A 16,945-nucleotide genomic window follows, 5' to 3' on the forward strand; every position below is an offset into this window, starting at 1 on the left:
AGGCCCTGCTCTCACAGCTAGCTGTTAAAACAAGTCAGCCTTATTTCCAGATGTATATCGGTCTTATTAATCTTACTGTATTTCCGTTCAAAGTGAAAATAAAGTATGGAAAACTAAACAAAACCTCAAAAAACATATCGTATCGTGAGGTGTTTTAAGCTGTGGGTGTTATTGCTTTAATTGTTTGAAAAATGGGACCAAACTCAGCAAACATTGGAAAAATAATAGAGCAACTAAACACTGGTAATAGAACACTGAATTACAGATACACTTTACTGCAAGAATTCCAACAGATATTGTATACAATTGCATTAATCGCATTTATGTAATAAGATTCAACAGTGTTATAGCTCCAGCCTACACGACAAAGTGCACACAATTAATATACTATTGGTATGTGTAGGAAATACAATGTTTTAAAAAGTATGTGTTTTAGAAAAATAGGTGCAGAGTCATTCAACAAACATGCAGTTCCTGCCACAGATAATTAAGATGTGATGCAGTCATGGAAAAGACATAATGCATTAATTAGAAAAGCAGAGATGATTGAAAAGACACTCATTCTGTGTTATCCACCATATGGTCTTTGTGAATCGGATTACAAAGAAGTGAGCATATGTTTGATATCTGTATGGCAAAACAGATGCTGTCAAAAAGCATTACACAAACTGAATAGCCTGCGGTTCCATATAGGTATTTGCCATTTAAACAGCAGCCTGTATTCTTTCAAGGCAAATGCATGCCTGTTTGAGAAGGAGTGTTATTCTAGTTGGCCACAGTTCAGCACATACAGTATGAGCTTCCTTGGTTATACATATGGCAGTGTTTTCTGAAATACGGTACCTAACAAATTGTGTCATGTCAAGATAAGTTCATGAAAAATACGTTTTGACTGATCATCTTTTTAAGACCTCTATATTTCACGTGTGTAGATAAAGAATGACCTTAAAGGGGCTTTAGCTAACACAATAATTTCAGACTTCCTATCTGTCAAGTACTTTTATTCACTATATTAATTTCAGATATGCAGTGTAGAATAAAAGGATAAATGTAGGCAAAGTACAATGTCAAAGGTAATGTCCAGTCAACACATACGCTAGTCAAAGCACAGCTATTATAATGTTGTAGCCCCAATAATAATAATAATAATAATAATAATAATAATAATAATAATAATAATAACATACATTGATCAAAAAAGAAAGGTGAAATGATGTTCTGTTTTATTTCTTGCTGCCACAAAACACAGAAAGATTCTAGTGACATTGATATTTGAAGTCATTTTTTTATTACAGGGACTTAACCGTAAAAACAATAACCATAAAAAAAAAGAATGAATGAATGACTAGCGCAAGCAAAATGACAGGGGAATGAGCAGGCTTCTGCTTAGGAATAGAGCACGAGATGAGAACCAAACACTACTTCTGACAACCAATGCAGACCTGATATTTCATGTACCGTATACAAGTACTGTCGCGGTAGGCATTTAACAAAAATGCAAAAGCGACATTTTAATATCTAAAATACAAAAATGAAACATTTCTAAAACCGATAGACCTTTGAGTTCATTCATCCCAGGTGACTCTGTTGCACGTGACGCCAGGCAAGTGAATGAGAATAATACGAGCATCTACTGACTATTGTGGTGCGGCTTCTAATACGTGACCAGAGAGAGACTGCAGCTAGTCAGGTACAAAATAGCACAGGTATGTCCAGTACATCTTGCAGGCATTGCTATAACTTTAATGGATGTAATACTGGCTCTTTAGCCTAGTGTAGTACCCTGTATAATGTTTTTAAATTAAGAGACGTCTGCTAAAACACGTGTTTCTTTCAGAAATGCATGTTTGAGATCTATATAATGAATTGAAGCGTATGCTGGGGTACCTTTATGGAACTGTTTGGTTAGCTACATTGGCATTAGGTTGCAGGGCCCCAAAATCATTTTAATTACTAAAATATGATTCTTATCTATGGCTGTATCATTTTGTGTACTTGGAAAGTAGACCTTTTGTTTACTTTCTAGTTTGTTTGAATTCTCCACATTTCTCTGTTCATAGACCACAGTGTAAGGAACAAACTGTGCTAAATCAGCATGGGAAAAGGAGCGTTATTTCTGATCTCCACTGATAACCGGGAATATGGATTCAAGTTGCAACGTGGCCAATTTAATTGTCATTGCTCAGCCATTAAAATGTGCTTATAAGAAATCACTTCACATTGGATATCAATGCATCTTTATCGGTTACAAAATTACCATGTTTGATTACCTGTTTTTGCATCTTGCAGCTTCCAAAAAAACATTGCAACAGTAGCCTGTGTGCCTGCCTGCAAGTTAAACCTGAGACCTAAGCATACAGATTGAGTTGAAATAAATGCTGAGCAAGGCTCTTGATGGGCTGGCTCAAACAGGGTTCAATCTTTTGACAACTAATCTTTTGTATTAACATAATACGGTAGCAAATGTGAGTAATTGTCACAATACCTTGAGAAATCTAGAAGAATGTTAAACAATATCAGTTCAATTCTCAGTTGTTTTTTTTTTTTTTAACATATTAAATTTGCTAAAAAAAAAAAAAAAAAAGAAGAATGTAGTAAAGCCCCCAGCGTTGTTTGGACCTGAGAATAGCTGTCATCATTCTGTGCTGCAAAACATTGATACAAGTATCTGATAATAAAGGGTTATTTTATTCATATAGTTCCTTTCCATTGTTTGCCATTACTAAACACCAAATATTCATACAGCAGGTGAAGAAGAAGGTGCAGATGGCAAGCACTGCAGGACCTGCTTCCTGGGCTGTCTTGCACTGGCACACTGTCAGTGTAATAACCCTGTGGATCACTAGGCATTTCATGTAAAACATGTTTTTATGGATCATTTTTTATAGTTTTTACTACGGTGTGGTTTATATGAGTATTGCTATTGCATAGGAAAAAGTATTGCAATAGAAAACAACCTTTACACATCCAAAAGTGTATCTGTGTGTGTTTGTTTTGCACTGTTAGAGCTGAGAGGCCCTGTGATGGAAAATAAGGAGGAAACAAGTGTCACATTTACACCAGCAGACTCTGCCTGTGGTGAGTAGGGGGGCGGAGGAGCGTGACATTTGAAGCAAGACAATAATTAGCATCATACCTTTTCAGAGACAATAAATAACCTGCATATTATAAATATGTATTTCTTGTCAATCACTAAAATAGATTTTTACTTCTACATCAAGCAAAAAGCTCTTTGGCTCCCATATTGTGATTATGGTCCCATTCCAAAAATAATAGTTGTTAATAACAATATTACACTCTTCGATTTATAGTATGCTGTTCAAAGTCAGCTCCTCTAAGTGGTAGAGTAGCTGGCACAGATGTCATGGATACAAATAACAGACATTAAAACCAGGGTTAAGCTTTCGAAAACAGTTGAAATCAGCAACCTGAAGAAGCAATGTGTTGAAAATGTGTTTGCTTTACAGATAAAAGCTCAGAGTCGCTCTGTTTGAACAGTGCCGTTCTGAAATGTCTGGTATTATGCCAGAACTCTAATTGGTTGGATAATGCTGACAATAAAAGTTAACAGAAGAAATAAAACATGATTGATACCACACAGTGATAGCTTGCAGGGAAATAGATGCTCCTAAAGGTTTTAATATATTGCTTTGACTTGCTGTGCAATAAATAAAGCCCTGTCTGGTTTTAAACACACATTTCCATGCATAGTGGGCGTGTCTGTTGAGACGTTCAATTTTCGCAATTCTGCATGGCGAGAAGTGAAAAGCCTGAAAAAGTACTGATACAATATACCTCAAATTTCTCTGGAAGATCTCAGAGGAAGTGACGTCTCCAAGAGCAATGCATTGACGTAACATTATACTATCCACTCAAATATCCAGTGAAAGCAGAACTAAAGAAGTGCAATCGCCAATTTATAATATATGGATGCTCCTAGGAATTTTTCCCCGAAAATATTGAGGCTAAAATCACTTTCTTTTTAAGGTGCACCCCCTGGTGACAAAATGTTAGAACTACACTTTATTTCTCTTAAAGGGAAAGTCCTATTTTACTGCTCACTCTATTCAGTATTTTGTAAAGTAGGTCAGAGGAGGGAGGGAGAGATAGGAAGACAAAGGATAGCCAGTACTGTAAATGAAAAAATGAATTCTTCTACTAATATATTTTGATACATTTACAGAGTAGATCAAATAGCTGTAACCTGAGATAATTTTCAGGCATGGAGACACTTCAGCAAATGTAGTCTTACTTGGTCTAATAGCTGTATTAAGTGAGATGGTGTGGCGGGGTGTCCCGCCCCAGTGCGTATTTTTGTTTTATATGTTGTATGTGGTGTGTTTTTGTTGGTGTGTCTATATATATATATATATATATATATATATATATATATACACACACACACACACACACACACACACACACACACACACACACACACATATACACAGTGCCTTGCAAAAGTGTTCAGACCCCTGACCAATTCTTTCATATTAACGAATTACAAATGGTACATTAAAATTTCGTTCTGTTTGATATTTTATTTTTAAACACTGAAACTCAGAATCAATTATTGTAAGGTGAGATTGGTTTTATTTTGGGAAATATTTAAGAAAAATAAAAAACTGAAATATCTTGCTTGCATAAGTATTCAACCTCTGTGCGTGGAAGCTCCCAGTTTGCACCGATGAAAGAAATTGCCCTAACGAGGACACAATTACCTTACCATTGGCCTCCACCTGTGAACCATTAAAGTTGCTGTCACATTTTCTGGATAAAAACCCCACTATTGAAGGATCATTGGTAAGGCTGTGAATCTGAAGGAAAATGAAGACCAAAGAGAATTCCACAGAAGTTAGAGATAAAGTAATACAAATGCATAGATTAGGGAAAGGGTACAAAATAATATCCAAGTGTTTGGATATCCCAGTGAGCACAGTTGGATCAATAATCAGGAAGTGGAAGCTGCATCACACCACCCAGGCACTGCCAAGAAAAGGCTGTCCCTCAAAACTCAGCGCTCAAACAAGAAGGAGACTTGTGAGAGAAGCCACAGAGAGGCCAACAATCACTCTGAAGGAGCTACAGAGTTCAGTGGCTGGGAGTGGAGTAATGGTGCACCAGTCAACCATATCAAGAGCTCTGCATAACACTGGCCTGTATGGGAGGGTGGCAAGAAAGAAGTCGTTACTCAAAAAGTACCATCTGAAAGCACGTCTGGAGTTTGCCAGAAAACATGAGCGTGACCCAACTGTGATGTGGGAAAAGGTTTTGTGATCAGATGAGACCAAGATAGAGCTTTATGGCCAAAACTCAAAACTCTATGTGTGGCGCAAACCTAACACTGCCCATGCCTCAAGACACACCATCCCTACAGTTAAGTATGGTGGTGGCAGCATCATGCTGTGGGGATGCTTCTCATCAGCAAGGACTGGGCATCTTGTTACAATTGAAGGAAGAATGGATGGAGCAAGCACAAGGCCAAAGCAACATTGGAGTGGCTCAAGAACAAAAAGGTGAATGTCCTACAGTGGCCCAGTCAATGTCCTGATCTCAATCCCATTGAGAATCTGTGACACTATTTGAAAATTGCGGTCCACAAGCGTCGTCCAACCAACCTAAACAACCTGGAGCAAATCTGCCAAGAAGAATGGGCCAAAATCACTCCTACACTGTGTGCAAAGCTGGTGCATGCTTACCCCAAAAGACTTAAAGCTGTTATTGCAGTGAAAGGTGGCGCTACCAAATATTAATGTGTGGGGGTTGAATACTTATGCAAGCAAGATATTTCCATTTTTTATTTTTCTTAAAAATATTTCCCAACATAAAACCAATGTCACCTTACAGTAATTGATTTTGAGTTTAAGTGTTTTAAAATAAAATATCAATGTACCATTTGTAATTCAGTAATATGAGAGAATTGGTCAGGGGTCTGAATACTTTTGCAAGGCACTGTATATGTGTGTGTGTGTGTGTGTGTGTGTGTGTGTGTGTGTGTGTGTGTGTGTGTGTGTGTGTGTATATATATATATATATATATATATATATATATATATATATATATATATAGGTGCACAAGGTATAAATTGGGCTGTGTAGCACGAGTGTTGTAAAAATGTAGGCACTGGGATTGCACATTCACTTCACACGCAGATAAAATGTGTATTAATATTTGGGCACGGGGAACCCACAAATGAGTTCATATGCTGGGATTCAATTGAATGATTAATTAGTAATTGAATCCTGGCACAGCTGTATATATAGAGGCACGAATCACTCACTTGGGGTTGGGTGTAAAGTGAGGAGGTACGAGAGAGAGGAGGAGATAGAAAATTAAAAGAAAACAGTTGCTACTCGTGCTGCATGATACATGTTTGGTTGAGTGTTCGTTTTGTTTGGTTTGTTCAGTGTTTGTTCTGTTTTGCTAAACCTTTTATTTTGTTCATTTATTGTTTTCAATAAACCAGTGCAACAGCGCATTTACTCACAGTACTGTTGTCATTACTTCCTGGCCTGATGTCACTATTAGCCAGCTTGTTCTCAGATGGGCAGGTCCCTCCCAATAGTACTCAAAGAAATGAAAGAAGTTATTTGCAAACCACTAACCAAGATCATGCAACAGTCTCTTGACACGGGTTGTACCGACAGACTGGAGAATTGCAAACGTAATACCAATCCACAAAAAGGGAAACAAAACCAAACCAGATAACTACAGACCAATAAGCTTGACTTCTGCTATGTGTAAATTTATGGAAACTATAATAAGATCCAAAATGGAAAATTACCTATATGGTAACAGTATCCTGGGAGACAGTCAGCATGGTTTTAGGAAAGGGAGATCGTGTCTAACTAACTTGCTTAACTTTTTTGAGGGTGCAACATCGACAATAGATAACTGCAAAGCATATGACATGGTTTATTTAGTTTTCCAGAAAGCTTTTGTTAAAGTCCCGCATAAAAGATTAATTCTCAAACTGAACGCAGTAGGGATTCAAGGAAATGCATGCACATGGATTAGGGAGTGGTTAACATGTAGAAAGCAGAAAGTACTGATTAGAGGAGAAACCTCAAAATGGCATGAGGTAACCAGTGGAGTATCACAGGGATCAGTATTAGGTCCTCTGCTATTCCTAATCTACATTAATGATTTAGATTCTGGTATAGTAGGCAAACTTGTTAAATTTGCAGACGACACAAAAATAGAAGGCGTGGCAAACACTGTTGCAGCAGCAAAGATCATTCAAAATGATCTAGACAGCATTCAGAACAGGGCAGATACATGGCAAATGACATTTAACCCTTTGCTGCCTACGCAGAATGACCATATTTGGTCATGAATATGAACACTTTGTGTTTAAGCGCTTCTAGTTTTGGAACCTTAAATCAGAAATTAAACCCTGAAACACCTACAGAAAGGCATTAAATAGATCTGTCCAGTGATGTAATTTATTTTGTTGTGTTATCTGTTATATTTTTTTTCATATGAGCTACACCTCCCAAAAAAATATCAAAAAATGTAAAATAATAAAAATGTATTTTTAAAAACTGATGATTTCCACCTCTTTTCAAGTTTTATATATATATAAAACTCTGAGTTCAAATCTGAAATCAGAGTTGAAATATATTGTACAGTTCCAGAGCTAGACAAAGTTTTACAATTTCTTTGAAAAATCAACCTCCAAAATGGCAAGTGCAGACCAGGCCTAAGACTTTCCAAAAACTGAGTTTGGAAACATTACCCTGTTTGAGATACAATTATATTTATTTAAAGTATAAAAATAAATAAAGTGTTGAATTTAAATCAAGGAAAATAATGTTAAAACTTTACAATGCATTAGTAAGACCTCATCTGGAATATTGTGCTCAGTTCTGGTCACCTTGCTACAAAAAGGATATTGCTGCTCTAGAAAAGAGTGCATAGAAGAGTGACCAGAATTATTCTGGGTTTAAAAGGCATGTCATAAGCAGACAGGCTTAAATAATTGAATCTATTCAGTCTTGAAGAAAGAAGACTACGCAGCGACCTGATTTCAAGCATTCAAAATCCTAAAAGGTATTGACAATGTCAACTAAAGGGACTTTTTCAACCTGAAAAAAGAAACAAGGACCAGGGGTCACAAATGAAGATTAGATAAAGGGGCTTTCAGAACAGTTTTTTACACAGAGAATTGTGGGAGTCTGGAACCAACTCCCCAGTAATGTTATTGACGCTGACAACCTGGAATCCTTCAAGAAGCTGCTTGATGAGATTCTGGGATCAGTAAGCTACTAACAACCAAACGAGCAAACTGAGCCAAAAGGCCTCTTTTCGTTTGTAAACTTTCTAATGTTCTTATTATTCTGTTCACAAAAATATATAGTTAATGGGTTTATATAAAATATATAGAGAGTGGCTGTTCACACTATTTTGCAACTCCAATTATGAGTGCAAGTCTAATCTCTTCTTGACATATAAATCATGCCCTTGAATATCGCTGAATTTCACTTTCCCATCCATCTGACATGTGATGTGTTTGGTACAGTACAAGCCTAAGTGCAGAAGAATTGAATGTTCTATCCTTCAGCACTGTCATCTCTCCCCTTGGCAAGTGCTTTTATTAAATGCAAAGAAACAACAGTCTTGCACTGTTTCCTGACTAACGTAGAAAAGCCTTTCCTTTGTTTCACACACTAGTAATAATGGATAGTGATGGTAATGAAGTATTGGAGAAAATGTGTGTGCTTTTAAAATTCATCTCTTGTATTTACACAACGAGTTAGTCGTTGTTTACTGTGCATATTATAAATCAAAAGAAAAACATTGTATTTTAAAGCAACACAAAATACATTAAAAAAATACAATACATATATTTTTAATTAAATACACCAGTTCTAAAATAAACAAAAAACACATCACAATATAATATTTACAAGCAGGGTTTTGCCCCGCCCCGTCTAATTATGTGCAGGGCAGTATAATTATAGGATATTATAAACGTTTACCATAGTAAAATCATTGCCAAGTGTAATAAAGCATAGACAAGCATTTTAAAGCCCAGGGAGGTTTAGTAAAGCATATTAAAAAAAAAAAAAAAAAAAACATGGCAAACCATAGTTAAAGTTATAAATACTATGAGAAAAGTATGAGAAAATTGCATTACACATGTACTGTACTAAACTTTTATACGGATATTACAAAACGTTATTGTATTTTTTTAAATCTGTTTCATTGAAGACATAGTATACAGTTGCAATGAGACACCACCACTTGAGCTTCAGGACACTTCCCCTCAGATATGTCAATATTTTCTTTTAAAATAGATCATTGTTTGGCAAAGGGCAGATTAATGCAGTTTTTGCACCCAGAAAAGGAGCAAGAATTGATATGTGAGGGTTGGTGTATTTTTCAGGAAATGAGCATAAAGCAGATACAGAACCCAGCCTTATGCCTACAGTCCAGGAAAATCTTCTTTTGTGTGCAAAAAAATACTAGCCAGTAAGACAAACACACTACCTGTATGTAACTGACCAAATGTAAGCATCAATACATTTAAGCATCAATAAATAAACATTTTAATGTTCACATGCATAATACATTGTGCTTTATAGAATCACAACCTGCATACATGAAAGTGAGTCATGTATTGTAAATAGTGAATATATACTGTCTTCAACCTACAAAGAAGCACCCACAGGCAACCTTTATGACATCTAATTAACATCTTGTTTAATTTTATCAGCAAATTGTTGATTGTTATTATGATAATCTTCATGTAACATTAATGTTGACCTGGGTCCTGCTATGCATGTGATTAAGCATGTACAGTAGCATTGGAACTTGGTTGATATACATTCCATAACACATAATGGAATAAACATTGATGATCGACATAGGAATGAGCTCCACTGTACATCACATCCAAATGAACCAAACTGAGACAACAAATCCAGTTTAAATGCACTGTAAATGTCACAGTGCAAAGATATTGTTGGTAAGAAAACAATGGATACTTGCTTACACCCAGTAATAGCCACATTGATTTTCCTGCTACAAGCTGGAGAATTGATTAGGTTGTTGTTCAGAATTATCTACAAACTGTCAAATTACTGTTCCTTAGGGAAAAAAAATGTTTTACAATAGAAAAATACAAACTGCAGCCAAGTGTGTGAGTGTCTAAAGTACAGGGCTGTGTTGTTGCTTTTTTTTGGGATATCTAGGTTGGGATTTTAAGCATTGTCATGTCTTTTCACAACCATGTACACTAGATGTGAGTGAAGGATAATTTGCTGTATACTACAGCACTGTATGGATGGACTTTCAGCCTGCTAGTACTGATAAACAACTCCTATTTATAAAAAAAAAAAGGTATGCAGCTCACATTTTGGCGTTTTATTATTAGAAAACAGGGTGATGGTATGTCTGTATCGAGCCGGTGAAAGTAATTACTGTAGAAACAACAGGAGTCTTAAAATGGAATCAGATGGGAATATTGTGTCCATTCACTCAAACAACGACAAAAGCTCTTCTAAATCACAGCCACAGCTCCGCTGTGATAAGTAGGATTTAGGTCATCCAAAATAACCAAAGAGAGATGCCACAGCTCGCCATCATAAATAAATTACAAATTTAAAATAGCCTTTCCCTTCATTTTGAAAACATCCATTCATTCATTCATTCAGTCATTCAGAACATTCATCCCTCATTTTGCCTGTGCTCAATTGTGTAATATGTGTATATGTTTTATCAGTGCATTTCTTTCACTGTAAAAAAAATAATAATAATCACATCCATTGTTACAAAGCTATTTGTGTGTCCTCTATAAGCGTTTTAAGAGCTGCTTGAGCTTCTTATCCTATGAGATTAGATGAAGATAGATATGGATCAAAAGCTAGAAGAAATCAATTCCCTTCAACAGCGTTCCATTCATTTTATCAGTCTCATTAACATCTTTGATTTTCTATGTCTTCACTTATCTCTAATAATACGCTCATTATAATCTGTTATCTGGCCTTGGGGATCATGTAATTAAAAGCAATTGATTGGCAAGCTCTCCTTTTCTTCTCTCCTGTTTTTCAGTAAATTATTGCCCCACAAACCAACGCTAACCAACATCGCCATGAAATCATGAGTGTGATCATATTATTGTATAGTATTGGGGTCTAGCTTTAAGGAAGTGTACCACACCTGTAATCTGTCAAACACACATACACGCAAACACTCATTGTCATAATGAGCAGAATGCATGGTTTTTACTAACACTGTTTCGCAGAATAAATTATTTCTTTTTGGTGTTGTTTAATAGATACCATTTTCATTTGCTGGATTCCACAGGCTGACTTATTTAAATTCAGTGGTTTGTACAGCATTTTCTTGAAACAATATTAATACAACGTTTTAAAAGCACTTTGTTATCTTTTTTTAACAACGTTTCGTTCTAGTTAAAAAACAAAGTCAAATTTTCAAAAATTTTTTCAAAGGTAAAGAATGATAAAGCATCCTTTTACAAAAAAAGAAGGAATATATATATATATCGTTATATATATATATATATATATATATATATATATATTAAGATATCTATATATATATATATATATATATATTATATACGACTCAGAACCATGATCAACGAATGCTGTATGAAAATAAAGGCTGTACCTTTACGTTCTATTGGCTCCCACAATTCACTCAAAATCGTACACATCAAATCATATTGCAGCAGTAGGGAGGAACAATACTCTTCTCCATTGTGATTGGATATGACATATGTCAATAAACTGAGATCAGGGGTTCGTTTCTATATGCACACACGAACGATGTCGAAAGGTGCAAATACGAATGGAGTTGCGTTTCTGTATCAACCGTTCGGGTTCATCAACCGTTCGGGTTTTATCTTTACCAGATTTTTCATCGTATAAATAAGAAAGGTGACTCTACCCTAATTTTCTTACTAAAGCCATCGACACAATTCCACGTTCAACAATACGACTTGATTTTTCAGTCGCATCGGGCAGTCTGTTATGTTTTATGATGATGTTTTACAGGATCGGGAGACCGACCTCAGTAGGCTCGCAAAGTTTAAAGTCCGGAACACACTGCCCGATGCGACCGTCGCATCTCAATGGAGGAGGTGGCGTAGCGAAAAAATCGTCACGAGCGGGCATAACTCACTGCACAATTAAAATTGCAGCAAGGGAGGCACAATTAGTGATTTTCTATCTGATGTTCAACCTGCGCTGGATGCATAAAGTACAGCGGCAATGGGGCAAATACAATGACAATAGGCGAAAACATAAGGCTATGAAAATACTCGACAATTTTGGCTAGAAGAAAAATGCATATATTCTCGCTCTGTCATATATATATATATATATATATATATATATATATATATATATATATATATATATATATGAACCAAATGCAAATGTGAGCAGATGAACGCAAACTGCTAAATAAGCACCGCAATTATTTAACAAAGTTTTAAGTAACATGTTTACACAGATAATCACCATCAAACTAAAATAAAAGGGGGCTTGCTTTCATCTGGCAAATTTGTCAACACCAGCCTGTAAGTTTAATGTTTTTGCTAAATACCAACATTTGCATTCAGCGAAAAAATGCAAGAAAAAGAAGTCCATTGATTTTCATGTATAACATTCCCATCATTTCGTTCCTTGTAAAACAGTGATTATAACAGTACAATTTAACAAAAAAATGTATCTAGTACTGTAGTGTACCACCTTAAATGTTATTTTCTATCGATCCACTGTGAAAAAGACAAAGATGAGTTTATAGAACAGCTATGCAAACCTGAAAGCACACAGCACAGCCCAGCACGAGCCTAAACCTGAAAACACACAGCACAGCCCTACACATGAGCCTAAACCTGAAAACACACAGCACAGCCCTACACATGAGCCTAACCTGAAAACACACAGCACAGCCCTACACATGAGCCTAAACCTGAAAACACACAGCACAGCCCTACACATGAGCATACACCTGAAAACACACAGCACAGCCCAACACATGAGCCTAAACCTGAAAACACACAGCACAGCCCAACACATGAGCATACACCTGAAAACACACAGCACAGCCCTACACATGAGCCTAAACCTGAAAACACACAGCACAGCCCTACACATGAGCATACACCTGAAAACACACAGCACAGCCCTGAAAACACACAGAGCCTAAACCTGAAAACACACAGCACAGCCCTACACATGAGCATACACCTGAAAACACACAGCACAGCCCTACACATGAGCCTAAACCTGAAAACACACAGCACAGCCCTACACATGAGCCTAAACCTGAAAACACACAGCACAGCCCTACACATGAGCCTAAACCTGAAAACACACAGCACAGCCCTACACATGAGCCTAAACCTGAAAACACACAGCACAGCCCTACACATGAGCCTAAACCTGAAAACACACAGCACAGCCCAACACATGAGCCTAAACCTGAAAACACACAGCACAGCCCTACACATGAGCCTAAACCTGAAAACACACAGCACAGCCCTACACATGAGCCTAAACCTGAAAACACACAGCACAGCCCTACACATGAGCCTAAACCTGAAAACACACAGCACAGCCCTACACATGAGCCTAAACCTGAAAACACACAGCACAGCCCTACACATGAGCCTAAACCTGAAAACACACAGCACAGCCCTACACATGAGCCTAAACCTGAAAACACACAGCACAGCCCTACACATGAGCCTAAACCTGAAAACACACAGCACAGCCCTACACATGAGCCTAAACCTGAAAACACACAGCACAGCCCTACACATGAGCCTAAACCTGAAAACACACAGCACAGCCCTACACATGAGCCTAAACCTGAAAACACACAGCACAGCCCTACACATGAGCCTAAACCTGAAAACACACAGCACAGCCCTACACATGAGCCTAAACCTGAAAACACACAGCACAGCCCTACACATGAGCCTAAACCTGAAAACACACAGCACAGCCCTACACATGAGCCTAAACCTGAAAACACACAGCACAGCCCTACACATGAGCCTAAACCTGAAAACACACAGCACAGCCCTACACATGAGCCTAAACCTGAAAACACACAGCACAGCCCTACACATGAGCCTAAACCTGAAAACACACAGCACAGCCCTACACATGAGCCTAAACCTGAAAACACACAGCACAGCCCTACACATGAGCCTAAACCTGAAAACACACAGCACAGCCCAACACATGAGCCTAAACCTGAAAACACACAGCACAGCCCTACACATGAGCCTAAACCTGAAAACACACAGCACAGCCCTACACATGAGCCTAAACCTGAAAACACACAGCACAGCCCTACACATGAGCCTAAACCTGAAAACACACAGCACAGCCCTACACATGAGCCTAAACCTGAAAACACACAGCACAGCCCTACACATGAGCCTAAACCTGAAAACACACAGCACAGCCCTACACATGAGCCTAAACCTGAAAACACACAGCACAGCCCTACACATGAGCCTAAACCTGAAAACACACAGCACAGCCCTACACATGAGCCTAAACCTGAAAACACACAGCACAGCCCTACACATGAGCCTAAACCTGAAAACACACAGCACAGCCCTACACATGAGCCTAAACCTGAAAACACACAGCACAGCCCTACACATGAGCCTAAACCTGAAAACACACAGCACAGCCCTACACATGAGCCTAAACCTGAAAACACACAGCACAGCCCTACACATGAGCCTAAACCTGAAAACACACAGCACAGCCCTACACATGAGCCTAAACCTGAAAACACACAGCACAGCCCTACACATGAGCCTAAACCTGAAAACACACAGCACAGCCCTACACATGAGCCTGAACACACAGCACAAACACATGAGCCTAAACCTGAAAACACACAGCACAGCCCTACACATGAGCCTAAACCTGAAAACACACAGCACAGCCCTACACATGAGCCTAAACCTGAAAACACACAGCACAGCCCTACACATGAGCCTAAACCTGAAAACACACAGCACAGCCCTACACATGAGCCTAAACCTGAAAACACACAGCACAGCCCTACACATGAGCCTAAACCTGAAAACACACAGCACAGCCCTACACATGAGCCTAAACCTGAAAACACACAGCACAGCCCTACACATGAGCCTAAACCTGAAAACACACAGCACAGCCCTACACATGAGCCTAAACCTGAAAACACACAGCACAGCCCAACACATGAGCCTAAACCTGAAAACACACAGCACAGCCCAACACATGAGCCTAAACCTGAAAACACACAGCACAGCCCTACACATGAGCCTAAACCTGAAAACACACAGCACAGCCCTACACATGAGCCTAAACCTGAAAACACACAGCACAGCCCTACACATGAGCCTAAACCTGAAAACACACAGCACAGCCCTACACATGAGCCTAAACCTGAAAACACACAGCACAGCCCTACACATGAGCCTAAACCTGAAAACACACAGCACAGCCCTACACATGAGCCTAAACCTGAAAACACACAGCACAGCCCTACACATGAGCCTAAACCTGAAAACACACAGCACAGCCCTACACATGAGCCTAAACCTGAAAACACACAGCACAGCCCTACACATGAGCCTAAACCTGAAAACACACAGCACAGCCCTACACATGAGCCTAAACCTGAAAAAACACACAGCACAGCCCTACACATGAGCCTAAACCTGAAAACACACAGCACAGCCCAACACATGAGCCTACACCTGAAAACACACAGCACAGCCCTACACATGAGCCTAAACCTGAAAACACACAGCACAGCCCAACACATGAGCATACACCTGAAAACACACAGCACAGCCCTACACATGAGCATACACCTGAAAACACACAGCACAGCCCAACTCATGAAAACACACAGCACAGCCCTACACATGAGCCTGAATCTCACTGGTACCTTTTCTTTTGAGCATGTGGAAAGTACATGGCTGGGCTAAAGCAATATTAATAGGTCTTCCACAAGTGAATCCTTCCTTGGTGTCTCGCTGTGTTTAATTTCTTCCATTTTCCACTTGCTGTGACAAACATACCCAATATTTCCATTTGACTCACCATGATGTCAATAGTATTATATTATTATAGAAATAATAGAATGCAATGTAATTCTGTGTTGTCAATATTAATCACTGGACAATGATTAACTAGCAATAAAAAATCAATGAATGCCGCCGACAGGCGTCTTGAGACTTTGAGCGCGAGCAATTACATCATCACATAGGAACTATTACAGTTATAGTTCTGCATCTGATTAAAGCCATAATAGCCAAAGGACAGGTCTTCTCCCATGCGTTTTAAATTCCCTCTCCTATATACATCATATCATTTCATATAATAAGTCACATTTTGTGCTTATTTTGAAAGAGAGACTTAACAGCAAATGTGTAAAGTGTTTTTTAGGCAAGCCTATTGTTAATAATATTTTATCATATATCAAGATGATGTAAAAGCCCAGTAAAATCTATGAACATCAAGCTAAAGCATTTGTAAGTACGCTACTATCGAAAGATACTTAAAAACAGTATGATGCATGTCCAGTCTCACTAAGCTTTTTATAGGCAGTACATGCCGCTAACTGCAATCTATATCATCTAACATTGGAAGAGACAGACCAAAATTCCTGCAAAACAAATTCAGAGAGCTAGGAAGGAAATTAAAAGAGAAAACCAAAACTGTGGTATTTTCTGGTATACTACCCGCACCTTGCAAAGGACCATATGGACAGCTGGAAATAATTAATCAAAACGCATGGCTGAAGACGTGGTGCACACGGGAAGGCTTCACCTATCTTGATCATTGGACCACATTCTACAACGAGGACTATCTGTATAGACAGGATGGACTGCATTTAAATAACAAGGGAACTAGTCTACTCGGAGAAAAGATCCTCGAGCAGGTTCAG

The 16,945-nt window shown here is 38.2% G+C and overlaps 1 protein-coding gene across 3 annotated transcripts in view; it reads left to right on the plus strand.

The window, feature by feature from the left end:
• Positions 1-16,945, plus strand: part of chn2 (chimerin 2) — a 92,264-nt gene that overhangs the window by 28,718 nt on the left and 46,601 nt on the right. Inside the window, exon 1 of one of the 3 annotated variants that reach the window (XM_041249043.1) lies at positions 3,008-3,078. The exons of the other annotated variants lie outside the window; for them this stretch is intronic. Within the exon in view, the coding sequence (XP_041104977.1) occupies positions 3,024-3,078 (55 nt within the window). The 5' untranslated portion in view covers positions 3,008-3,023. Of the gene's footprint in view, positions 1-3,007; positions 3,079-16,945 lie in introns of those variants that run through there. 3 annotated transcript variants of the gene reach the window in all.

This window comes from Polyodon spathula, chromosome 4 (assembly GCF_017654505.1).
Source record: "Polyodon spathula isolate WHYD16114869_AA chromosome 4, ASM1765450v1, whole genome shotgun sequence".
In the NCBI taxonomy this organism is placed as follows: domain Eukaryota; kingdom Metazoa; phylum Chordata; class Actinopteri; order Acipenseriformes; family Polyodontidae; genus Polyodon; species Polyodon spathula.